Here is a 26,735-nt window from a genome sequence, read left to right on the forward strand (position 1 = left end):
ATAGCCCATATGTTGCAATGCACAATTTGTCAGCTGTCTTACAGTGTCTAACCCCTGTAATTATTGGTCAATTTCTGGGACTGCTGTTGGCCTGACAGTGGTAGATCAGTGTAGTAAAGACACTGATATGGTACTGGTAATGGTATGGTATCTACTGAGTAATTCAGTATGTTGTATGAATTATTTGGTAAGTGCTGTGAATTATTAGACAACTATTATAAATTATTCAGTCACTACTCTGAATAATTCAGTAACTGCTAAGTAGTATTGCTAAAAGTATTATTCAGTGTCTATTATGACTTGTTCAGTAAATATTATGATTTCTAAAGTAACGTATATAAAAGATTCAGTAACTATGTTGCAATATTAAGCTCAAAATATGACAGACATGCTCCTGTCACAACTTTTTTGGAATGTGTTTGTTTGAGGTTCTGTGTTTGTTGTTTGATGTTTGAATTGTTTGTAAGCCTGTTCTGGCATGCTGTTTGTATAGTTTGGATTTGTTTGTATTTCGTCATATCCGTCCCTCAATCGGTGCTGGCTATATGAACCTGGACTGTCATGACCACGATTTGCCCTTAATAAAAATCATCTCAGCATATGCGTCCGCCTCAACGCTCCCAGCCATTACGTCACCATTCATGCCACTCAGTAATCAACTGATCAACTGAAAAAATACTTTTAAAATCAAATATCAATTAATGATTCAATATAAAAAACAATCATGTGGAATTACAATTTGATTGATTTGACTGAATGATTAATCATTAAAAACATATCACAAAATAATGGTGAGAAACCATGCACAGACAAACTTCTGTAAAATTAAAAATAATAATTAACAGACTAAGTTTATAACAGAGTAATCAGACTCCCTTAAAATGCATGTCTGAGAGATTACATACCACAGTGGACTCAATCTCCCATAACTCCCTAAGAGATCTCCTGCTGCTGTCAAAAGCCTAGGCTGCAGCCAAAGTAAGCTGCATTTCTCAGCCTCTATATGTGAAGCCTAGAAATGCAGCCATACGTTTTGAGCTATTTCTAGGATGCATCACATGTATCTTTCCAGGCCTTCTGTCACCCACAGTTCTCTGAATTTGTCTTAGTTACTTTATAAATGGTAAAATGACTGATTAATGGAAGCGTTTGTCTATATATTGCATATTGTCCATAAACGCTTGAGTCAAGGTATAACTGCTGATTGACCCCTCAACCCTGAAGACTAGCACACAGACTGCTGGTCACCATAGCCATGCAGATAAGTATTTCACCTAGCTAGAAGCTAACAAATAGGCAAAGAGAAAGATTTAAGATGAACATCTATAATTTGAAGATGAATGTACTTATTTGTATTTATAAGCACTGCAGCTGATACGTTTAATCTGCAACAAGAAACTGTCAAATGCTAAAAAGACACAAAGCTGAAGTCAGCTTCTCGGTCACCAGCTTCTTGTTTTAAATTTAAATGGAACCTGAGGCACCAGAATGGAAAAGGAAAATTCAAACAAGAAGCTGGAAAATGAGGAGCTGACTTCAGCCTAGTGAAACATTGAATGTTGAGAGACATTTTACAAGAAACTACTCTTGTTTTGAGGAAATGTGAGAAAAGCAGCTGTAGCTGAGCTAAAGCATAAAGCAAAGCACGTCTGTGATTTTGTTCATTTTATATTTTTATCCTATAATCGGACATCAAGCACATATTAAGACAGACATTTTCAGCCAAGATGGTAATGCGTTACTTCAATAAAATGAATATAAAATGTTGAGACTCCCAAGGTGGTTTGATCTTTCTTGAAAGGACAAAATGTCTCTTCTTAACATTCGGGTTGCTGACCCGTGCCCTAGATGTTAGCTCTGTGTCATATCGTGATTACCAGATTCAGGCAATTTACAGCCCATCATACATTATTACTTTTTTCCCCATTAAGTTGCCATTATATGCCCATCTTTTAGATAAGGTTATACAATTTTCAAAATATGATTTTTCCCAAAATTGTTGAAAAGTAACCATTTCAAAAGTGAAATTTATCTTCTTCATGCTTCTTTTATCCCTTTCTTCTGTAAAGTATGTTTACTGTACCTTCTGTCAGTATCTTTTTGGGTGGCTAACAATATAGACAACCATGTTTAGCATTTTAATAAGAATGAGAACAGCTGGTCCAGGATTTTTAAATGGCCAGTTTAGCAACAACAGTTATTTTTTTGATTAAAAAACATATTCTCCTTATTTTCACAAAATGTGAGACAGCATCAAGCATCATTTATATATAATCATAAACCATGCCTTCCTCTATTTGCAATTGTAGTATTCTGGCAGCACACAAACCAAACACAGACAGAGAAGTCAATTTTATGAACAACAATCTATGTTTAGAAATAATAAACAATGCAAAAGTAAAGCAGTGTTTGCTTATTTGGCAGGTTTCCAATTCACATTAAGCTCTTACTCCGCATTTATTTAGTTCAAGGGTTCAGTCAAAGGCTAAAACCCACAAAAAATGTCCCCTAAAATCCCACTTTCAGAGTTAACTGCTGATGTTCTGCCCCTAGAGGACAACAGTGAGCTGTGAGTCTTTACTTCAGCTGGTAGTGGTGGTCTTCACCATAGAGGCAGGATTTACTTAGTCAACTGTATCCAGCTGGCCCTAAAAGCCAAATGGGATAAATTTGGCTTGGAAAAACTTCTTCTGACACTTTTCTATTCTTTCTAAACTTTTTATACTGAAATGCATCCATTTTATTTACCTTTTTTTACTACATTAAGTGTTGTTCCGTTTATTTAAACACATAAAGCATAGCAGTCTCCTCATTTTATGCCATTGCTTGTGCACTCACTTGTGCAAAAAAATGGTGCTTTAAATTTAAATGGTGTTAGCAATAAAATTTTAATGGTGTTATTGCCTCTAATATCCTATTTCTCACATCCTCAGAGAGTTCTTTGCCATGAGGTGCCATGTTGAATATCCAGTGGCCCGTATGAGAGAATTGTACCCAAAATACCAAATTTAACAGCCCTGCTCTCCATTTAAACCTGGAACCTGGTAACTCTAACGAGTCACATGACATCAGGAAGGGACAGTGACACTTCTTCTTTCGGCTGCTCCCTTTAGGGGTTGCCACAGCAGATCATCTGCCTCCATCTTGCCCTATCCACTGCCTCCACTACTTTCACACCAACCATCTCCATGTCCACCTTCACTACATCCATAAACCTTCTCAGAGGTCTACCTCTTCTCCTTCTACCCGGCAGCTCCATCTCCAACATTCTTTGACCAATATATCCACTATTCCTCCTCAACACATGTCCAAACCATCTCAACCTGGCCTCTTTGGCTTTATCTCCAAACTGCTCCACCTTCACTGTCCCTCTGATCTGCTCATTTCTAATCTTGTCCATCCTTGTCACTCCCAATGAACATCTCAGCATCTTCATCTCCGCCACCTCCAGCTCAGCCTCCTGTCTTTTAGACAAAGCCACAGTCTCCAAACCATACATCATAGCAGGACGCACTAATGTCTTGTTAACCTTCCCTTTCACTCTTGCTGCTATCCTTCTGTCACACATCAGCCCTGACATCTGTCTCCACCCACTCCATCCTGCCTGCACCCTCTTCCTCACCTCTTTTCTACACTGTCCATTGCTCTGGATGGTTGACCCAAGATATTTGGACAGTGACACAATTGGGCATAATTGGGCACAATTTGAACATGTGAGGTTTACTTACTTGTTTTGCTAGCTATTTAGACATTAATGGCTGTGTGTCTAATTGTTTTCAGAGGACAGTAAATGTACTGCTATACAAGCTGCACACTGACTACTTTAAGTTATATTCAAGTTTCGTTTCTATAGTGTTGTTCCATGAAAAGTTGTAATAAAATATTTGCAGAAATGTGAGGGGTGCACTTACTTTTGAGAGATACTGTATATTCATAAATGTCAGAAATGAAACCTTAGCGGCCTACTTCCAGGTGAAGTAGGTCAGTGTAGCGTGAGTGTTCTATCAGTTCTATAAATGAAGCATCCAGTTGGATTCCACAACTCGGCAATGCTCTGTGCTCTGGATATCACGGAGTTAAGATTTTCCCTTTCCAACTTGTTCCCCCTGAATTTACTACAGCATTTACAATACTACCCTAGTCTTCAGTATAGCAGTGCTGTTGTTAGCTAATGAATATTAATCATTGCTAAGAGCTTGCTTGCGTCCTTTAAATGGGTCAACATGCTCGCATATATAATATTACTGTTGTCGGAAGAAAACCTCGCATATCCACAATGGTAACTTTACAGGAGAAGGAAAAACCTACTTTACTTTTAATGTAAGTCAAAGGAACCAAAAATGTTTCCAAGTCATTTTGGGCCGTCTCTTTTGGTCCATTCTTCATGAAATTTACACACAATGTAAAAGACAACATCTATTTTGAAATTAGGTCAAAAACTGAAAAATGTCAAAAATGGAGACATGAGGTTTTCTTCTGACACCAGCGATATACAGAACATACAACAGAAAAATAATTTAGTTATTAATTCAAAGAAATAAATAGTGATTAAAAGTTTTAAGTATTTATTCCAGTATTTATACAGTATGGTCATGTCTGTTGTTTCCAATGTTATCCATTTGGGTGAAATGAGTGCAATGTCCACTGGATATCATTAGAAGATAAGTGATGATGTTGCGGTCAATCAAATGTTCATGTCATCTCAGTCAGAAGAGGATAAAAATGTCAGTAACATTACATGTCTTGTATTATACCCAGGGTAGAATTACTTACAATTTTAAGTTCAAATAAGTTAACACTGCCTCTACAGAGAATAAACAAACATGGCATTGAGCACAAAATTTAAGTTTATAAGTAAATTGAGTTTAACATATTGGAAAAAAATGAAACGTAAAATACTAAATGTGCCATAACATTTGGCACATTATGTTTTACAACCTTGTTTTCAAAAAAGTTGGGATGTGGTGCAAAATATAAATAACAATAGAATGCATTGTGTGCAAATCATTTAAAGCATATTTAATTGAAAATATTACAAAGACAACATATCAAATGTTGAAACTGAAAAATGTTACTATTTTTCAAAAAAATAAAACGCCCATTTTTAATTGGATGCCAGCAACACGTTTTAAAAACCTTGGGAAAGTGCCATGTTTACCACTGTGTTACATCACCTCTTCTTTTAACAACACCCTGTAAGCATTTGGGAACTGAAGAAACCACTTCCTGCAATTTTTAAAGTAAAATGTTTTCCTGTTCTTGCTCGATATAGAATTTCTCCTGCTTCACAGTTCAGGGCCTCCTTGGTTGTATTCTGCTTTTCATAAAGCCTTAAATGTTTTCAATCGGTGACAGGTCTGGACTGCAGGCAGCCCAGTTTAGTACATGGACTATTTGAGTACAGAGCCCTGCTGTTGTAATATGCACAGAATGCAGGTTAAAATTTTCTTGCTAAAGTAAGCAAGACCTTTCCTGAAAAATACATTGTATTGGTAACAGCTATGTTGCTGCAAAACCTGCAAATATCTTTCAGCATTAATGGTACCTTCACAGATATGCAAGTCACCCATGCCATTGCGGCTGTTTGCATATGCCACCTGGATTCAACCAGACAACTTTTTCCCACTCAACAGTTCAATTTTGATACTCCTGTGTCAACAGAAGACTTGTGACTTGTCTGATCATAGAGGTGGCTGTTTTTGCAAAAATACTGTGTTCTTTCAGTATTTAAAATGTCCAATATGTGCTCACAAAAGTGTTCACAAAATGTGGTGTAATTTGTCACACTATGATACATTACTGTCATACGGCTCACCCCTACCTGGCCTTGTCATGTCTGTTTGCATGATTTCACCACACTCCTTTGACCACTGTGCTAGTTATGTTTTCTGAAACATTCATCTTTCAGAACCTTTCACAATTTTGTAAGGCCAAAAATTCAAAGTCTTGTCAGCCTTCGAGGTAGCATCTTTCATTAAATGGAAACGGATTAGCAGACTACTACTGGAAAATTCTTAAACCTGTCCTAAGGCACTTCCAAATGTCCACATTTTTACATGATCCCAACTCCCAATACACAAGGATGGAGCAGAAATATGTATTATATGGGGACTCCCTAAGGACAAGTCTGGGAATTGCTGTTTGAAGCTACTACTATAAGGTTTGTTTTTGTGCTTTCCTTCAAGTTACACTTCTGACATTGGGGTCAAATTCACATGTAAAGAACAGACAAACAAATCCTGAATAAGGTGAAACCAATTACTCATGTGGTTACTGTATGTATCTCCATTTTTCTCAATTTTTACTTTTCTAGACTATTTTACCATGGCAGCAGTCCTTTACATTGTGTAAAAACGTAATGATAAATGGAAGAAATTCTCCAAAATTGCTTGAAATAAAACTTGACTTACATTAAAATTTAAGATACATTTTTTGCTTTCTCTTGGAAAGTTACTATTGGAGATTTGCATAGCAATGATATACATATTACAAACTTAATGTTGACCACTGTATGTTAAATCCAGCAAAGTCTGCATTTTGTAAGCTTTGTGCTAAGCTTGTGCTTTTGCCTAAAGAACTCTACATTAACCTATGAGGACAGTACCATTGACCAACTTAATTGTCAAGGCACAGCGACACTAGCTGCAACTAAGCCTATTACCTCTTGACAACACAAGGCAATTTTATAAAAACTCTGGGCAGTTTCCAGTAGCTACATTCTAATAGGTCTGGCATACACACTTGAATTACTGTCATGCACATTAACTCCAGCACTCAGCTCAAAGCACATTCATGGAATACACCGTACGTCTGTATAACCTCTGTGATAGTCTTTATTATAGATGTATAAGGCTCTATAATGATTATTTACCCAATGATTGTGTGCTAACAAGTAAGACATGCACCAGGTAAATCCTGGAAAAAAACTCCAATACTACACTAAAATGTTTTGTAATGTGATAAACCTACCACTAGATGGCTTCACAGTCTCCATGTTTGAAGGTCACTCAGCTTGGTTCAACTCTGCTGCTGCAGGTCTCCTACCCTGTCAAGCAGGGCCAGACAGTGAAACTCAAATCATGATATACAAAACAATAAAAAAGGTCACAGTTACACATGTAAATCAACTTTGGCAGGTGTATATATAATACCCAATCAAATACTTTGCCCCCTCATGCTGACGGTAATTGTATAATATGTAATCTCTGAACTATTTTCATTATGTCATGTGTTCAATATCAAATATCTCCCCAATGCTCGAGTGATGTCAGTGTAGTCATGCAAACTAAGACACAGGTTCAGGCTGGTGTGGTTCAAGAATGGAAGTTATGCTTATCAACATTGAAACAAGCATATGTTGTGTTTTGGATGCTGGCATGTTTCAATTTCAGAATTCATGTTGGTCCAAGATATTTTTACCCTAGCACATTAAGGTCCTCATGATGTACAAAATATGCAAAAAGCTCTTCAGTTCAGGGTTGTAATGATATATGATATATAATGATGTACAGCCAACAACTACAGTGCATCCGGAAAGTATTCACAGCGCTTCACTTTTTCCACATTTTGTTTTGTTACAGCCTTATTCCAAATTGAATTAAATTAATCTTTTTCCTCTAAATTCTACACAAAATACCCCATTGTGACCATGTGAAAAACGTTTTCTCGAGAGTTTTGAAAATTTATTAAAATTAAAAAACAAAGAAATCATATTTACATAAGTATTCACAGCCTTTGCTTAATACTTTGTAGAACCACCTTTGGCAGCAACTACAGCCTCAAGTCTTTTTGAATATGATGCCACAAGCTTGGCACACCTATCTTTAGGCAGTTTTGCCCATTCTTCTTTGCAGTACCTCTGAAGCTCCATCAGGTTGGATGGGAGACGTCTGTGCACAGCCATTTTCAGATCTCTCCAGAGATGTTCAATCGGATTCAAGTCTGGGCTCTGGCTGGGCCACTCCAGGACATTCACAGAGTGGTCCTGAAGCCACTGCTTTGAGATCTTGGCTGTGTGCTTCGGATCGTTGTCCTGCTGAAAAATGAACCGTCGCCCCAGTCTGAGGTCAAGAGCGCTCTGGAGCAGGTTTTTATCCAGGATGTCTCTGTACATTGCGGCATTCATCTTTCCCTCTATCCTGACTAGTCTGCCAGTTCCTGCTGCTGAGAAACATCCCCATAGCATGATGCTGCCACCACCATGCTTGACTGTAGGGATGGTATTGGCCTCGTGATGAGCAGTGCCTGGTTTCCTCCAAACATGACGCCTGGCATTCACACCAAAGAGTTCAATCTTTGTCTCATCAGACCAGAGAATTTTGTTTCTCATGGTCTGAGAGTCCTTCAGGTGCCTTTTTGCAAATTCCAGACGGGCTGCCTTGTGCCTTTTACTAAGGAGTGGCTTTCGCCTGGCCACTCTGCCATACAGGCCTGATTGGTGGATTGCTGCAGAGATGGTTGTCCTTCTGCAAGGTTCTCCTCTCTCCACGGAGGAACGCTGGAGCTCTGACAGAGTGATCATTGGGTTCTTGGTCACCTCCCTGACCAAGGCCCTTCTCCCCCGATCGCTCAATTTAGACGGCCGGCCAGCTCTAGGAAGAGTCCTGGTGGTTCCGAACTTCTTCCATTTACGAATGATGGAGGCCACTGTGCTCATTGGGACCTTCAACGCAGCAGTAATTTTTCTGTATCCTTCCCCAGATTTGTGCCTCGAGACAATTTTGTCTCGGAGGTCTACAGACAATTCCTTTGACTTCATGCTTGGTGTTTGCGCTCTGACATGCAGTCAACTGTGGGACCTTATATAGACAGGTGTGTGCCTTTCCAAATCATGTCCAATCAACCACAGGTGGACTCCATTTAAGCTGTAGAAACATCTCAAGGATGATCAGTGGAAACAGGATGCACCTGAGCTCAATTTTGAGCTTCATGGCAAAGGCTGTGAATACTTATGTAAATATGATTTCTTTGTTTTTTAATTTTAATACATTTTCAAAACTCTCGAGAAAACTTTTTTCACATGGTCACAATGGGGTATTTTGTGTAGAATTTTGAGGAAAAAGATTAATATAATTAAATTTGGAATAAGGCTGTAACAAAACAAAATGTGGAAAAAGTGAAGCGCTGTGAATACTTTCCGGATGCACTGTATGTTGGATTTGCTAACTGAAAATTAAATAACCAACCCAAAGATGTCTTTGTATTCAGAGGCTGAGGCACTCCAGCTGTTCATACTACCTTTGCTATCTTTAGTCTATCTCTCTTTTCAGGATTGAGTTCAAACTCACACGTTAAAAGGTTTGCAATCTGTGACAACCATATGCAAAATATTGCTGGTCTCCCTTGTGGGGAATCTGAATTAGTGTGGAAAAAACGAATTCTGTATATTTCACAAAATCCAAATTTACCATATTTTTAGAGATAAACTGTTTCGTAAATTAGGATTAATGGTTTTCAGAAGAATTATGCAGCCTTTATTAAGGATTTACTGGGCTAATGTCAAATATCACCTCTCCTTGGATCACCACCTTATCGTGGTGGAGGCGTTTGCGTGCTTGAATGATCTTAGGAGCTATGTTGTCTGGAGCAAAAGCTCCTGGTAGGGTCTCCCATGGCAAACTGGTCCTAGGTGACAGGTCATACAAAGTGTGATCCATAATAACCCCTATGAAGACACAAAAACAGGACTTGTGTACCCTGCCCGGAACAGGGTTACCGGGGCCCCACCCTGGAGCCAGGCCTGGGGGAGGGGCTCGCCAGCGAGCGTCTGGTGGCCGGGCATTTACTCATGGTGCCCGGCCGGGCCCAGCCCGAAGGAGTTACATGAGTCCCCCCTCCCATCGACCCACCACCAATGGGAGGGGCAGTAGTAGGGGTTCGGTGCGTTGTGGATCGGGCAGTGTCCGAAGGCGTGGGCCTTGGCGTTCTGATCCTCGGTTGCTGAAACTGGCTTTTGGAACTTGGAACGTTACCTCACTGGCGGGGAAGGAGCCTGAGTTGGTGCGCGAGGTTGAGAGATACCGGCTAGATATAGTCGGGCTCACCTCAACACACAGCTTGGGCTCTGGGTCCAATCTCCTTGAGAGGGGCTGGACTTTATTCTTTTCTGGAGTTGCCCATGGTGAGAGGCGGCGGGCAGGTGTGGGCTTTCTCATAGCCCCTCGACTCGGTGCCTGTATGTTGGGGTTTTCTCCGGTGGACGAGAGGGTAGCTTCCCTACGCCTTCGGGTTGGGGAACGGGTCCTGACTGTTGTCTGTGCTTATGCACCGAACAGCAGTTCAGAGTACCCAGCCTTCTTAGAGTCCTTGGCAAGGGTGCTTGAAAGTGCTCCTCCTGGAGACTCTATTGTCCTACTGGGCTCACGTGGGCAATGACAGTGAGACCTGGAGGGGTGTGATTGGGAGGAATGGCCTATCTGATCTGAACCCGAGTGGTGTTCAGTTTTTGGACTTCTGCGCAAACCACAGTTTGTCCATCACGAACACCATGTTTGAACACAAGGATGTCCATAAGTGCACATGGCACCAGGACACCCTAGGCCGCAGTTCAATGATTGACTTTGTAGTCGTGTCATCGGACTTGCGGCCATGTGTTTTGGACACTCGGGTAAAGAGAGGAGCTGAGCTGTCAACTGATCACCACCTGGTGGTGAGTTGGATCAGGTGGTGGGGGAAGATGCCGGTCAGACCAGGCAAGCCCAAACGCATAGTGAGGGTTTGCTGGGAACGTCTAGCAGAAGAACCTGTCAGATTGATCTTCAACTCACACCTCCGTCAGAACTTTGACCAGATATCGGGGGAGGTGGGGGACATTGACTCAGAATGGGCCATGTTCCGTTCCTCCATTGCTGAAGCGGCTGATTGTAGCTGTGGCCGTAAGGTAGTTGGTGCCTGTCGGGGCGGTAATCCTCGAACCCGGTGGTGGACACCCCAGGTGAGAGATGCCGTCAAGCTGAAGAAGGAGTCCTACCAGGCATGGTTGGCCTGTGGGACACCAGAGGCAGCTGGCAGGTATCGACAGGCCAAGCGATCTGCGGCTTCAGTTGCTGCCAAGGCAAAAACCCGTGTATGGGAGGAGTTTGGTGAGGCCTTGGAAACTGACTTTAAGTCGGCTCCGAAAAGATTCTGGCAAACCGTCAGGCGACTCAGAAGGGGAAAGCAGTGTGCCACTAGCACTGTATATAGTGGAGATGGTGTGCTGCTGACTTCGACTGAAGACGTCATTGGGCGGTGGAAGGAATACTTTGAGGACCTTCTCAATCCCACCGACACGTTCTCCAGTGAGGAGGCTGAGTCTGGGGACATGGGAATAGGCTTGTCCATTACTGAGGCCGAAGTCGCTAAGGTAGTTAAGAAGCTCCTTGGTGGCAAGGCTCCAGGGGTGGATGAGATCCGCCCTGAGTTCCTCAAGGCTCTGGATGTTGTGGGGCTGTCTTGGCTGACACGCCTTTTCAACATTGCGTGGACATCGGGGGCGGTGCCACTGGATTGGCAGACTGGGGTGGTGGTGCCTCTTTTTAAAAAAGGGGACCGGAGGGTGTGTTCCAACTACAGGGGGATCACACTCCTCAGCCTCCCTGGCAAGGTCTATGCAGGGGTACTGGAGAAGAGAGTCCGGCTTATAGTCGAACCTCGGATCCAGGAGGAACAGTGCGGGTTCCGCCCTGGTCGTGGAACACTGGACCAACTCTTCACCCTCTCCAGGATTCTGGAGGGTTCATGGGAGTTTGCCCAACCAGTCCACATGTGCTTTGTGGATCTGGAGAAGGCATTCGACTGTGTTCCCCGGGGTATTCTGTGGGAGGTGCTTCGGGAGTACGGGGTACATGGCTCTTTGCTACGAGCCATTCAGGCCCTGTACAAACAAAGCTGGAGTTTGGTTCGCATAGCCGGCAGTAAGTCAGACTCGTTCCCAGTGAGAGTTGGACTCCGTCAGGGCTGCCCTTTGTCACCGATTCTATTCATATTTTTTATGGATAGAATTTCTAGGCGCAGTCAAGGGATGGAGGGTGTCCGGTTTGGTGACCTCAGGGTCACATCACTGCTGTTTGCAGATGATGTGGTCCTATTGGGAACATCAGGCCGCGAACTTCAGCTTTCGCTGGATCGGTTTGCAGCCGAGTGTGAAGCGGCTGGGATGAGAATCAGTACCTCTAAATCCGAGACCATGGTTCTCAGGCGGAAAAGGGTGGAGAGCCCTCTCTGGGTCGGGGATAGGCTCTTGCCTCAAGTGGAGGAGTTCAAGTATCTCGGGGTCTTGTTCACGAGTGATGGTACAAGGGAGCGGGAGATTGACAGGCGGATTGGTGCTGGGTCAGCAGTGATGCGGGCTCTTTACCGGTCTGTTGTGGTAAAGAAAGAGCTGAGCCATAAGGCAAGGCTCTCGATTTACCGGTCGATCTATGTTCCCACCCTCACCTATGGTCATGAGCTTTGGGTAATGACCGAAAGAATAAGATCGCGAATACAAGCTGCCGAAATGAGTTTCCTCCGCAGGGTGTCTGGACTCTCCCTTAGAGATAAGGTGAGAAGTTCAGTCATCCGGGAGGGACTCGGAGTAGAGCCGCTGCTTCTTCACGTCGAGAGGAGCCAGCTGAGGTGGTTCGGGCATCTGGTTAGGATGCCTCCTGGACGCCTCCCTCGGGAGGTGTCACAGGCGAGTCCACCTGGGAGGAGACCCCGGGGAAGACCCAGGACACGCTGGCGCGACTATATCGCCCAGCTGGCCTGGGAGCGCCTCGGAATCCCCCTTGGAGAGCTGGTGGAAGTGGCTGGGGAAAGGGAGGTCTGGGCTTCATTGCTTAGGATGCTGCCCCCGCGACCCGAACCTCGGACAAGCGGAAGATAATGGATGGATGGATGTCAAATATCAATATCTAATATTTGTCATGTACATATCTGCAGAGGCCTATTCTGATGCATAAACATTTATAAGACATAGAATTTGGTTCTAAATCCACATGGATTAGCATTACAGAGAAATAGAACACTCCTCCCGTAGAGGGTTACAGTTACAGTAAAACAAAAAAAAAGCAGACAGTTTAGTAGAGTAGCCCAGAGTCACATAAATATCCTGCTCTCCTGGGGTACAAATAAATACATCATCAAATGCGGGTCTGAAATATCAACCACATCTAGACATCTGTCTTTAGGTTTTATATGATCTCATCGTGCATCCCTAGCTTTTATCTCAGTGCTACTATTTGAATATTTGTGCTATACCACTTGCAATATTCCTAGCACCAGCGCTACATGCTCAAAAGGTTTACAGACAGCACTACTGTTAAGTTTCACTTCAAACCTTATTCACAGCTGATCAATCACACTACTGTCATCAGACTTTAGAAGACTTTGATTAGTCAGATTAGATTTGGGTTGGAAGTGAAACAGGAACGCATAAAAACATCCTCAGAAGCATTTATACCTCATTGATGAACACTGAATAAAATATCTGAATAAGGCAATAACCTTCAATATAACCTTAATAATCTGTAATAAGGGTACTTTATGAACAGTGACATAAATACAGTTAAAACAATATATAGTTAGAGCTCACTGTTTTTGCCTTTTGCTTGTGTCTTGACTGCCCTGGCTAGTGTCACTGTGTTGAGAACTCTGAGCTCACAAGAAATGATGTCATGTTACTAAAGACATCAGCATCCACTCTTACATTCTGGACTAAGAATAAAAGTTACTCATTATGACTAAACGCACTGGGTCATCAGCTGTATTTCTCCTACCACTCTGATCGCTTAAAAGGAACATAGGAGGTCTAATCAGGTATTAAAAATAGGGTTTACCAAATTTTTCCATTTATGGTCAGTGCTGAGAAGGTAGCGCAGAACAAAAACTGAAAATTTTTGAAACTGAAAGTTTATTATGGTTTTACCACAGACTTGAAATGTGTGTCAAAATTAAATGACTCTGGATTTGGGGTTTTCGCATAATCACAGTACATTTAGCTCAGAGCTATAGCCCTTCCCCCCACCAAGCAGCTGCCAGACACATGCACGTACGCTCACACACACTGTGTTGCATTGCTGTTACATAACACTGCATCCTTGCCTGCAGCTGTGCCCGTTACCCAAAAATCATATGCTCCCCTGTCCATTCAAACACCAGTCATACTGCCAATCTGTATTAATGCATCTTGCAATGAATAGAGTAAAGCTCTTCTGCTGATGCTTTCACTCTCCAGCCTATTCCCAGGGGTGCATCAATAATAACTAGAGGAAGGGAGAAAGCAGGAGGGGATGGGCTGGTCAGACTCTCTCTCTCTTGCTCTCTCACTCACTCATAAACCCACGCCCTGGTGCAGACGCAGAGGCACAGACGCCGGCAGATACTGCAGACGGACAGTCCCTCTCTCTCTCTCTCTCTCCCCCCAGACTCAGTCGCTTTGTGCCATACGGTAAGCCATTCTCCATCCTTTACCTCTAATCACTCTTTCAATGTAAGCATGTAAGCAGGCATCTTCTAAAGCATGTGCAGGAGAATGTGCGTTCACATGCGCAGGGTGGGTGCGGTAGCTGGAGAAAAGCCACAGAGGAAGAGATATGGATGCTAACAGTATAGAAATAGGAGTCAGGCAGTAAAGCAGCAAAACAAGGTTTATGCTTTCTCCACTGAAGGCACCATTATTTAGCTCATGGCAGAGGACAATTACAGCAGAGACGTCGGGGAACGGGGCAGGTGTTCAGCTAGAAAAGATAGGGGAGCCTTCAATGGCATGAATGAAGCAGCATAAAGAGAACAAAGAGCTAGAGAAAGAGGCAGAGAGAGAAAATGTTCACATATAGGGAGAGGTGAGCAGAAGGTGGCGGATTCGGATTGGAGCATGATGCATACATGGGCGGACGGCTGTAGCACACGTGTGAGACCATATCACATACATGAATAGACAGGAGACAGCACTGCTGGCTCTGATGTCCAGCTGTGGCTGTTCTGAGATATAGATGAACATATGACAGGGCAATTGCTGAGAAGAGAGTGTTTGTTTCACTAATTCAAAGATTTATGAAAGTACACTTAGGAAAAATTGAAAGTATTGCAAATCATCAAGTCAAAGCGAGGTGAGAATTTCAATTAGAAAATATTGAGTTGTCTAGAGGGAAATGCTTTAGGGAGACAAAGCAAGGTCACATCTCTGTAATTGTCAGTGAAACCAATCATCTCTGTTGACAGCAAAAATGTCTGACAAGCCAGACCTCACCGAGATTGCCAGGTTTGACAAAACCAAGCTGAAGAAGACCGAAACAAAGGAAAAGAACCCTCTGCCCACCAAAGAGAGTGAGTGACCCCCTGAAGCACTGCATGCAGTGTGTATCCTAGCGGTTTGGGGTGTGGTATGGAGTTCTGCTGTAGAAAAAAATCCTGTCTTCATCATTTTGTTCTTCATTCCTCAGCTTAGTCATTTGTCATTTTGTTGCAATCTCTCTCTGAAATAATCCCTCCCATTCTTTTCCTTTTCACCTCTCTCTCCCTCCAACACTGAACTCAGCATGCAGCTCCCCCCACCCCACCCCAGACACATATTCTTATGTCAGCAGATAGGCGTCAGTCAAAGTCCTCAATCAGCACTCCAGCTCAGAATTGTCTGCAGTACAAAATTTATAGAAAGAATAATAATGACCATTTTTGTAATGATTTCATGTCTGCTGACAGAAAGATGACAGTGCCACTGTACTCAATAATATACACTCTTTGCTCTGTGTTTCAGCTATTGAGCAGGAGAGGAAAGGAGATGCAAGCCCCTGACCTGATGGAGAGGAGCAGGGCCAAGCACAACAGATGTTCCTCTGATGGCACTTTGAACCAATCACTATTTACATTTTCTATTTCTGTTTAAAGGGTGCTACTGCCCCAAGTGATGCATGGTTATCAAGGTAATGGGAGTCACTGGGGCCTAAGATTGGGAGTACAAGACATGGGGTGGCATAGGACAGGGTCCGAACATGGATGTTTTACCAAATTCTGTTCAGTGCAATGGGGCATTTTCTTAATTTTCTAACAATGTTCTTCATGAAATAAAGACAAATATGATCACACACAGTATTAGATGTGACTCCTAATCTTCAAAACCAGCTTTGTTAACTATTCTGAGCTGTGGGACATGGTAAAGGAGAAAATTTACAATAAAAAAATATAACACTACTTTTGGCTATATGGTCCAGTCCAGTCTTCAACTAATACCATTTTTATTGTCCTCTTATACTTTCAATCTTTATCTTTCAATTAGTTGATGCAAACAGACACAATAGGCTGCTGTTTGGTTTAAAACAACATGATTTTGAGCAGATAATTAGCAGATTCTTAAGCATGTTCTGATATACACATTTTTCTTAATAGTATTCTTAATTAATTCTTCCCAAAACAGACGTCGTCATGTAGAAACAGTCTCCTACAAAGAAACTCAATTCACCTACCTATGCTTTATGTACATCTGTGCGTCAAACGAATAAGTAATCTTTGTTTCTTTTTTCAACTACAGTTCTGCCAAAAGCAGAGTGACACATTACGGCATACCCAGTAGACGGAGAAAAGTCTGGTAAATAGACTCAAACACAAATACAGCTCCGTGTTGCTTGAACCAGACAAGCTTTCCAACCAAAATATGTAAAAATATATGCATCAAAATAAATAACGGACAGACAGAGAGAAAGATAGACCGACAGACAGACACTTTATTGTCGATCCTGAAGGGTGCCAAAAAATATAATTTCACATAAACTTTATGAATATAATTAAATATTATGCAGAAAAATAAAAATAGAAATAAAAAGACAAGAATAAGAGTAGAAATAAAGCATATCTATTTGCATATGAGACAGTTGTATTTACATGACAGCAGGCACTGAGTGGTATGAGGTAAACTAAAAGCATGAGTATAGACATAACATAACATTTTGTTAAATCTGTGCACAAAAAGGTCCCAAAAAAGTATGGTTGAACTTATGTGGAAAAATATGGACTTGTCTCATCATTTAGGAGGCTTAGTTGTAACACTATATATACTAAACCTGCTGTCTGGAGGCTGTATCCTGGCTAACTCTCACTGTATCCTGTTCACATGTTTTGAAATCAGTACTATGTTACAGCCACCAAGATGCTGATTAAAACAATATACATGTGATCTTTGTGACTTATACACATGGTTCATCTAAAAAAATAAAAACATGCCATGCAGGATGGACAAGGTACTTTTATGGTACAAAAACAGATTTAGGGTGAATCTTTCACTCAATTAATTAATTATAAAAGTAATGTTCTTTTAATCTTAAAGACTCACATATCAAATTTTACTAAGGATTGGAGATAAGGACAGGTCACATTTCTAAAATTAATATAAATAGTGATACAGCACAGAACTGCATCCCATATTTGTTATTAAAGGTATGTGCACTGTATAAAATATGTTTGTGACAGTAGCCCTACACCTGAGCAAGCAAGCTGACATGTGCCAACCAACCTCACCCACATCAACAAAAAGTTATCCTCACCTTAAACTCTGTCGCTCAGCCCTTATGATCAACATTCACTCACTTTAAGAGGGCAATCATTTCATTTATGTTAGTTCTGACTGACCCAGACGTTAATACTGTGCTAACAACCACAGTCTCACTTACTCACTTAGAATCTCTGAATATATTTTACTGCTGCATGTATTAACCAACCCAGTTCACATCAGGTATGAGGCAGCAATATGACTATTCAGCATGTGGCCAGCAGGAGGCCGTAATGCGCTAACAAGTTAAGAAGGACCGCTACTCATTTTTCAACAGCACCAGCACAGACATTAGCGTCACTACTAGTCCTTTAGTTCTCATGTTTGGCCTTCAAACAGCATCATTTGTCCAGATGAAATGATCTCTCGAATAAAAAGGGCTAGTCGTTCACAAACCCTGCCAGACTGGACTACTCGTGAGATATTTATTTTACCTTAGCGTGGTCTTATTTGCTAATGAGGTGTGAGAAGAGGCGCCTGGGTCTCTTCAGAGTCCTCCTCTGTGGTACGGACATCACTGAAGCACGGCGAGGCTGGCGACACTGTTCCTGCCGCCCCTGTACCTGCCCGTGTGAACCCAAGACCCCTTACAGTGCCATGCCAATTTCCCACCCTTTATCACTTTTATTACCTCACTTATCAGCCTGCAAAGCCATCATGAACACGGCTGTAAATTTCTGTTAAAGGACACGCTTAATGGAAGCGATGTGTCAAAGGGAAATGTCGCTAAGACTAACGTGCTTTAACGGAGTCATGAACCCAGCCGAAGCGGTTACACAGGGCTGGCTGCCCCCTCAGAGAACACACTGCTGTGGTATCCCGCTCACAAAGTGTAGGACCCTCACCCGAACTGCCTTCCGGTTAAGCTAAAATATGATGAGGATTCACTCGCTGGCTGCAATCAGCGGCACCTGAGTGGTTCAAAATGGAAGCTCTCTGCCTCAAGGTAGGTTCCTCAGGCGAGGATTCGTTCTGCGGAGTGTAGGGCAGAAACATCCCTTTAACCTTTCTTAGCACAAGCTAAACACGGAACTCTGGACTCCGTTTACGGCCTCGTATCAGAATCTGTAACTGTAAAACGTCTCGGGTGTCGATCTGTTGTGTCTAAGTTTGCTGACCCATATATCCATTCCCAAAAATGTCACAACCGAGTGTTTACCTTGGCGTGCTTTAGGCTACGCGCGAGGGCATCAAAGAAGGCGGTTTAACAGGCCTTTAGTTTTTGACAAGTAGGTGTGGGAGTTGGGGTTTCAGGCTCCGTCAGGGCTTGATGTCGCCGATAAGCAATTAGTGAGGATTATCCTCACCTGCGCGTCCCACTATTGTCTTAGCATGAGCTGAACCGCTTAAGCCTGGGGCTCGAGTGCTTTAGCCATTGTCCGGCCATCAAATAAACACCGGGTTAAAGGGATTTTGATTGGAAGATGATTTGATTCGAAATTCGATGTCAAAGTGTGGTTTCAACAATTAATCTTTGCCATATGAGATCACATTTCCATATAGTATTAATTAATCGCAAAAGTCATCGAAAGTAGTTAGGTGATAAAATAATTTTCTCCGTATATGTTCATGACTGTCAAGCCAAGCCTGGATCCCCTTATCCACTGTGATTATGAGTCTATGGTGGATCCACTTCATCTGTGTTGCATCTGTCTTACGTGATCACTGTTTTAGGATATAAAAGATGACTGGGACTTTATGAAATGTAACGCAACATAATGTCAAGAGTGAGAGTGGTCATCATTAGGAGACCAGCATGTTCTCCTGTCTTAAACCCTGAACTGCTCATTTATGGAATAGATGAAACGAGAGTTGTGAATTATTAGTACAAGTGTATGAGGTCAACAGCAGTGATGTTCAGACCATCCTCGCACCAGATTGGTTCCCAGGCTGTTCTATTAACACTCCAGTGTCAAAGTCGTCGATGAGCGACATGTTATTTGCATGGCCCTTAGCAGACTGTGTTGAATGATTTTATGGCTTTTTTGTAAACGATGTAGAACCATTTCAATGCAGTTTAACGCCACAGTAAAGCTGGGAAACTTAAATAAGTTTAAAAATCTAAAACAATAAAGCAAAAATAAAAATAAGTAAATAGAACCAGTGAGAAGAAGGAGAAATGTATGGGCTGCAAGTCCAGTACTGAATGCACAATTGGACAATCAACAATCAGTGTATTGTCTGGTTGTCCAAATGCACGATGTATAATTGGACAATCAACAATTAGTGTATTGTCCAAATGGACTACACAAACACCTCCAACAGATGAGGCACAGCCATCAGCTCAAAACACTTGACTGTGTATAGCACTGCACATCAAATGTAGAACACAAATACACAACCACTATTTAATTAGATCTGCTTCTTTGATTTTTTTAAAAATTGAATAATAATGGCAATACTACTACTTCTACTACTGCTGCTGTTACTACTACTACTACTACTAATAGTAATAATAATAATAATAATAATAATTAAAATATTATTTAGCTAAACCATGGGAAAGAAGGAAATAATGAGGGGTTATATCCTGCTTTGAAGTGCTGTTGTACTCTGGCATTTCCTACGTCCGTCCATCCAGTGACCACCTCGTCGTCATTTCACAGTGAAATGTTAAAGGTTGGGGGGGGGACCCTGTCACTCAGAGTTGCCGACAGGTATAAATACCGTGACCGTCTAAGCCCGTGGTCAGTTGCCTCTTTCTCTTTCTGGATAACCCACTCAGTACTTACACCTTGGACCCCTGCAAGAGAGCAGCCTCGGAGAGTCAGAGGACGCGATCGCATCCATGGGCTCCTGCCAGCTTCTCACATCTTTGGTCCTCTCCATGTGCTGTCATGTGCTGTCCACTACCGCATGGTACATCACATTTATTCACTATTCATTCATTATAATCGTTGCTATTTTGAGGATCTATGTGCTGTCAAACACGACCTACTTCTATTCACTACTTATTTAGTTTATTATGCGAAACATTTTTAACCTTGATGTGTTTCCTTTTTTTTCCCTGTCCAGGTCTGTGAATAACTTTCTGATGACAGGACCTAAGGTGAGTTATGAATCTTAATGTTGACCTAATATGGAACGATGGTGTGAGGCGTTCAAAAGAACGGACAGAAGCACGAAATATCAGACAATAATAGGTTAATATCCGCGTTTTTATTTCTACAGGCATATCTTACTTATTCGAGCAGTGTTCAAGCGGGCGCGCAGCGAGGCATCGAGGAGTGCAAACATCAGTTTGCATGGGACAGGTGGAACTGTCCAGAGAGCGAGCTGCAGTTATCAACACATAAAGGACTTCGGAGTGGTAAGGACAACCGTCTCTTTCAGTAACGTTTCAAATTAATAAATAAATAAATGGAAGTATTTATTTACCAAAAATACCCAATTCTCAACATATATACTTTTTATATACTTTGCATTAAAATATTCTAATAAACACGTTTCCTTCTTCATTCCAGCTACCAAAGAGACCGCTTTCTTGCACGCCATTAGTGCGGCTGGAGTGATGTATACACTGACCAAGAACTGCAGCATGGGAGACTTCGATAACTGCGGCTGCGACGACTCGAAGGCTGGGAAAATGGGTAAGCTTCATAAGGCCCAGATCTCTGATATTACTGCTTGGAGAATAGTTCGCGTGAAATGTTCATTAACATGCTATGCATTTCTGGGCTTCCAGGAGGTCGAGGTTGGATTTGGGGCGGATGCAGTGACAATGTTAACTTTGGGGAAAACATTTCCAAGCAGTTCGTGGACGCCCTGGAAAATGGCCACGATTCACGAGCTGCTGTGAACTTGCACAACAACGAGGCGGGGAGACTTGTAAGCGTCTTTTTTAACTAAGGCAGGATTGAGATCTGCTCATTTTCAAGTAGAATTGGAGGGTCTCCTTGCAGTCTGAATGTCACCGTTAATTATAGGCGATCTTGCATCTTGAATTTCAGGCCATCAAGGCCACGATGAAGAGGTCCTGCAAGTGCCACGGCGTGTCCGGCAGCTGCAGCATTCAGACCTGCTGGATGCAGCTCTCTGACTTCAGGGACGTGGGCAACTATCTGAAGATCAAGTACGATCATGCACAGAAGCTGGAGATGGACAAGAGGAGGATGAGAGCGGGCAACAGCGCGGACAACCGCGGCGCCATCGCGCACACTTTCAGCAGCATTGCGCCCGCGGAGCTCGTCCACTTAGAAGACTCTCCCAACTACTGTGTGAGGAACCTGAGCCTGGGGCTGCACGGCACGGAGGGCAGAGAGTGTCTGCAGGGCGGAAAGAACCTGTCGCAGTGGGAGAAGCGGAGCTGCAGGAGGCTGTGCCACGAATGCGGCCTTAAAGTGGAGGAGAGGAGAATCGAGACGGTCAGCAGCTGCAACTGCAAGTTCCACTGGTGCTGCACGGTGAAGTGCGAGAAATGCACGCAAGTCGTGACCAAATACTTTTGCACAAAAAAGAACAAAAGCAGTCGGCCACAAAGTTCGCGAAGGAGACATCGCGTGCGCAACCGTTAGCCCCCCCCCCCCCACACCATGCTAAATTATAAAACTGTATATTTGTAAATATATTTTATTGACGATATTATTTTAACACGAGACTGACATCGGGAGAAGTGACCACCCTCTAGCGCAGACAAGCCTTTCCACTGTCAGTTGGGTAGAATCATTTCCAGTACTTATGTTCTATTCCTGCACTTTTTTTGTTCTGATTTTTAGATCACATAATTCGTTGCTAAACCTTTAAACTTTTATAAAACATTGTTAATTCACCAAAAACACGATCTTGTTTTTCCTGACACAGCTTGACAGTGTTTATTTCACACGGGCTAAAAGGTTTACACTGTTTATGAGACTCTTTTTTTTATCTGTGTTCATTGATATTTTGTACTCAGAAAACATTAAATATTTCTGCTATAAGCTGTCTCTGAGATGTAGTTATTTACTGTTATTTGTGTGCCATAACCTTTGGACAGGCCACATTGTTTAATCAAACATGGATTATTCTTTCCCAATAATATAAATTCAGCCAATAAACAGTTATCGCTCCTCACATTATGGAGATGTTTGTAGAGAAACGTTTTCCCACTTAGAAAATTAGTAAAACATGCAGTCTGCCAAGAGGTGACATTATCCAGAACTGCGGAGAAATAAATGGTGTGGAGAGAAAGTATATTGGAGAGTAAATTCCCTCCAGGATCACAGGATTAATGCATTAATTTCAGCGATCATGCGCTGCTGCCCGCTGAGAGAATAAACAGCTCTGTATAGATATCCTTTGTAGTTCATGGGAGGCGTTTCCTCCACTTGTTTCGGCCAATAGACTGCCAGGGATTCTCTGACAAAAGGTAATCCCCCCACATGGCCACTGTTGTGGATTGCATAAATTTGTAAAACTAGTCTGAAATGAAGTATCAGATGCTTATAACGTTCTCGGAGTGTGGAGCTGCGTGATCCCGCAAACAAAAAAACAATGGTCTATTCGTTTCTCTGGATTTTTGTCTTTTTTATTTATCACAAAACTCTCTTGGGACAGTCCTGGTAAGAAAAATGACTATAGATTGCTAGAACTGAATAATGCTGCTTTTAAACATTGACGTTTGGCTTTGCTTTCTCTTTTTATAGGGCTGTTAACAATTTCCTCATGACTGGACCAAAAGTAAGTTCAACAGTGAGACATCTCTTCTCTTGGGGACTGTTGGTATTTATTTAAAAATGAGGCAGTGTGACCATAAAATAATGGCTTTATAGTACTCATAATAACCTATTTGGCACAGAGCATTCTTATCAGATAGCCTGTATCTACAAGGGTTTCAGTGTCTAACCCTTCTACCCCCTCCAGGCGTATCTAACCTACACGAGCAGCGTGCTGGCCGGAGCGCAGAGCGGCATGCAGGAGTGCAAACACCAGTTTGCGTGGGACAGGTGGAACTGCCCGGAGAGCACCTTTCACCTGGCCACTGCTAAACGTCTGAGAAGCGGTAAGATGTGTGAGTGTACAGAGCTGCTGAACACCTACCTCCTTCCATTTCTGTACAGCCCACTAACATTGTTTCCCGTCTACAGCAACGAGGGAAACGTCGTTTGTCCACGCCATCAGCGCAGCGGGGGTCATGTACACTCTGACCAGGAACTGTAGCCTTGGGTATCTGGACAACTGTGGATGCGACAACTCAAGAAACGGCAAACTTGGTAAACACTTTAGAAGGGACCCTTAAAACACTTAGTGACTGAATATTGTTTAAAGGAGACGTGGTACTGCATAATAGCTATTATTCAATCCATGTGACGTGTCTGTTGTTCAATTCTTATATCAGGGGGTCGTGGATGGCTTTGGGGAGGCTGCAGCGACAACGTGGACTTTGGCGAGAGGATTTCCAAACAGTATGTGGATGCTTTAGAGACTGGGCAAGATGCGCGAGCTGCAGTCAACCTTCATAACAACGCCGCAGGCCGTCTGGTCAGTCCCGACACGTTCATTGCTAATGCTGTAGCCTAGCCAAGCCTGTAAAGCCACAGGGATTTCAATGTCCATTTAAATGTCTTTTAAAACCGTGTCTTTCGTTTCAGGCTGTAAAGGCAACCATGAAAAGAATCTGCAGATGCCACGGGATGTCCGAAAGCTGCGCCCTCCAGACGTGCTGGATGCAGCTGTCCGACTTTCGCGAGGTTGGCGACTACTTGAAGCTGAAACACGACCAGGCGCACAAGCTGGAGCTAGACAAGAGGCGAGTGCGCGCGGGCAACAGCGCAGATCCGCGCGGCGCGGTGGCGGACGCGCTGGGCGCCATCTCGCGCTCCGAGCTCATCTACCTGGAGGACTCGCCGGACTACTGCGCAAAGAACTCGAGCCTGGGCCTGCACGGCACGGAGGGCAGGGAATGCGTGCAGCACGGGGACGGCCTCTCGCAATGGGAGAGGCGCAGCTGCCGCCGCCTGTGCCACGAGTGTGGCCTGCGCGTGGAGGAGAGGCGCACGGAGACGGTGAGCAGCTGCAACTGCAAGTTCCACTGGTGCTGCACGGTGAAGTGCGAACGCTGCTCGCAGGTGACGGTCAAGTACGTGTGCGCGCGGAAGCAGAGCGGCCACGGTCAGAACAGGCGCAGGCCGAGAGGACCCAAGTAACTCTGATTACAACGCTGGCGTGGACTTGACAGACTCACCTGCACTTTACTGTAATATTTGTAGCTTATAGGTCCGACTGCCTTTGTACATATCCTGAAATGTATATTTATAGTCTAATAAATAAATTAAATAAAAGATCTCGTGTTTTGTTTTGTTTTGCTGCTTAGCATCCGTGGCCTCCAATAAGCCAAGTGGCAGCAGTTAGACGCAAGATTTCAGTTCAGCCATGAATGCTGATGCAGTCGAACTTCGAGATCTGCTTTCCCAATTCACAGTGTTACAGAAGACATGTCTGCGATAAAAGGTAATACGGGCTCAGTTAGGAATACACTAAGGACCAATCATCTTAGTGAATGCACTTGAGAAGATTATCGTGTAGTACTTCACACTTCGCCCTGGGCGTTTCTCTTACGTTGATTTAGCTGTACTTTGATATGCAGACAGCACTGATGCTATGCATCGCCATTGTAACACAGGCATGGTGAAGAAGGCCCGTATGCATGTAGGTGTTTGACATGGTAATCCTGCTCACTGCTGTGTTGGTGTACACAGTCACACTCAAAGCTATGCATCACAATGAATTCAGGGTCAGCTCAAACGCTGCAACCATATCCTGACCTGTAATGGAGAATAAAAAATAGATGTAAGTAAGATGTAAGACATCATAGCTTGTACACAAAAAGTGATTTTTTTTGGTAAATGCTAAGTAAAAGTCAGGGTAGTTGAAAAAGAGGGCTGTTGTAACTATGGCATGTGGTTCCCAACCACCTCATCTCCAGCTTTCTCCACTAATTTGACTATTTCCCCTAATACTTAATCTCTTCTGCTCAGTGGGACATGCCATAAATCTGCCAGTGTGTCTGGCTTGATGAATGATGAGATATTGGCTCCAGTGGGGGTCTTAATCCTGAGGAGATGGGGGCAGAGGAGAGGGGGGGTTTATTAGGATGTTTTGTTTTTCCTTGTAGCACTAATTTAAAACACCAATAAAGAATCACTGCACTCAACATACCAGATTCCAGTACATAACAATCTATTATTACTTAACAATACTACAGCCTCTAAAGTATCCATCTTACTGTGTCTTTGCCCTATGCTGACACTACTTTGGACATTTGTGACATTTGGTGACAACGTTTTACAAGAACGTTAAACATGGTCATTAGAAATAATTAGGGAAGAGTTAGGAATTAGTTGGGGATACTTCTGTGTGTCAACTCTAAAGTCATTTAGACCTTTAGTCTCTTTATCCCAGCAGATCCTGTGTCAGAGATAAAACAGAGGGATAATGCCGTCTATTTAAAGTCTTCCTTCTTTTCACACAAAATTTAGCAGCTTGTGGTATACTTCTTCACCCCAGTCTGCCTGTTTGCCTTTAGGGATACCATGTTTTTCCCAGGCTGTCCTGCTGTGCTCTAATGAATGTGGAACAAAATGGCCATCCTTCTAAATACACTGCCATGTTGTCATCCAAGTAAGCCACAGCCACCCACACCAACCCCTCCCCTTCTCTTACAGACCTTTCATATGGATAGAATCAGACTGCGATCTCCGTAAAGCCCTTTGGTTCCCCCCTTCTTCAAAAACCCAGCACTGAAGGTGAGCCCAGTCTGTTCCACTCCACAAAAGGCCCATTTCCTTTATGCTTAAAGGCTCCAGTTGCGCATAACAAAGATGTGCAGTGCTGTGTTTCCTTAGAAGCAACTGCTGTGGCACACGTTCCCTCAAAGAAAGAACACACTGCCCAGTTCATTTGTGATATGACTCCCAATATAAGGCTCCCGTTACTTCACCAGCCTAAGTCAGCAATTTTTGTACCAGTGGCAAAGTAGATTGTATCTGGAAAAAAAGGTTTGCATGTAGGTTGATTAATTTCTTATGTTCTTTTGTTTTAATTAATCTCTCAATACCTGTAAGCCATAAATTGTTATGGGTGCCTGTTAGCTTTATGTATATGACAATATAATGGTAATATACTGCCACCCTCGTAAACATATTCACATCATTTATATCCTTTTCTCAGATGAGTGAGACAAGAAACTTCTACCCTTCTTTACGGACTTCTTTTGGGTAAAAATTGAGGCGGCAACCTTGTGCAAAGCCCCCCAGGG

General features: G+C 42.8%; 3 protein-coding genes and 1 long non-coding RNA gene across 5 annotated transcripts in view; 3 read left to right on the forward strand and 1 right to left on the reverse strand.

Annotated features, from left to right (window-relative positions):
* The window catches only part of LOC108427848, an 81,893-nt gene extending 63,053 nt beyond the window's left edge, over positions 1 to 18,840 (reverse strand). For both annotated transcript variants that reach the window (XR_001857890.2, XR_001857889.2), the window contains exons 1-2: positions 18,663 to 18,840; positions 6,970 to 7,045 (exon numbers count right to left, since the gene is read on the reverse strand). This is a non-coding gene — a long non-coding RNA (uncharacterized LOC108427848). The remainder of the gene's footprint in view (positions 1 to 6,969; positions 7,046 to 18,662) is intronic.
* tmsb2 (thymosin beta 2) lies at positions 14,257 to 16,152 on the forward strand. The gene is made up of 3 exons (XM_037540290.1): positions 14,257 to 14,410; positions 15,184 to 15,288; positions 15,719 to 16,152. Exons 2-3 carry the CDS (start codon positions 15,189 to 15,191, stop codon positions 15,754 to 15,756), a joined length of 138 nt encoding a protein of 45 aa, XP_037396187.1. The 5' UTR covers positions 14,257 to 14,410; positions 15,184 to 15,188; the 3' UTR covers positions 15,757 to 16,152.
* On the forward strand, positions 18,421 to 22,417 carry wnt8a (wingless-type MMTV integration site family, member 8a). Its single transcript, XM_017698362.2, has 7 exons — positions 18,421 to 18,449; positions 20,229 to 20,362; positions 20,519 to 20,552; positions 20,675 to 20,813; positions 20,968 to 21,093; positions 21,189 to 21,331; positions 21,454 to 22,417. Exons 1-7 carry the CDS (start codon positions 18,429 to 18,431, stop codon positions 22,015 to 22,017), a joined length of 1,161 nt encoding a protein of 386 aa, XP_017553851.1. The 5' UTR covers positions 18,421 to 18,428; the 3' UTR covers positions 22,018 to 22,417.
* A 555-nt stretch (positions 22,418 to 22,972) lies between these two features.
* LOC108427847 (protein Wnt-8a) lies at positions 22,973 to 24,759 on the forward strand. The gene is made up of 6 exons (XM_017698363.2): positions 22,973 to 23,040; positions 23,125 to 23,158; positions 23,342 to 23,480; positions 23,566 to 23,691; positions 23,817 to 23,959; positions 24,070 to 24,759. Exons 1-6 carry the CDS (start codon positions 22,973 to 22,975, stop codon positions 24,622 to 24,624), a joined length of 1,065 nt encoding a protein of 354 aa, XP_017553852.1. The 3' UTR covers positions 24,625 to 24,759.
* Positions 24,760 to 26,735: the final 1,976 nt, after the last annotated feature.

The sequence above is a fragment of the Pygocentrus nattereri genome, chromosome 8 (assembly GCF_015220715.1).
Source record: "Pygocentrus nattereri isolate fPygNat1 chromosome 8, fPygNat1.pri, whole genome shotgun sequence".
NCBI classification, from domain to species: Eukaryota; Metazoa; Chordata; class Actinopteri; order Characiformes; family Serrasalmidae; genus Pygocentrus; species Pygocentrus nattereri.

Coding starts and splice junctions, on each gene's coding strand:
- wnt8a (XM_017698362.2), top strand. CDS start 18,429: ATGGAAGCTCTCTGCCTCAAG. Junction 21,094..21,188: donor CTCGAAGGCTGGGAAAATGG/GTAAGCTTCATA, acceptor CTGGGCTTCCAG/GAGGTCGAGGTTGGATTTGG. Junction 21,332..21,453: donor ACAACGAGGCGGGGAGACTT/GTAAGCGTCTTT, acceptor CTTGAATTTCAG/GCCATCAAGGCCACGATGAA.
- tmsb2 (XM_037540290.1), top strand. CDS start 15,189: ATGTCTGACAAGCCAGACCTCACCGAGATTGCCAGGTTTGACAAAACC. Junction 15,289..15,718: donor CCCTCTGCCCACCAAAGAGA/GTGAGTGACCCC, acceptor TCTGTGTTTCAG/CTATTGAGCAGGAGAGGAAA.
- LOC108427847 (XM_017698363.2), top strand. CDS start 22,973: ATGGTCTATTCGTTTCTCTGGATTTTTGTCTTTTTTATTTATCACAAA. Junction 23,692..23,816: donor CTCAAGAAACGGCAAACTTG/GTAAACACTTTA, acceptor TTCTTATATCAG/GGGGTCGTGGATGGCTTTGG. Junction 23,960..24,069: donor ACAACGCCGCAGGCCGTCTG/GTCAGTCCCGAC, acceptor CTTTCGTTTCAG/GCTGTAAAGGCAACCATGAA.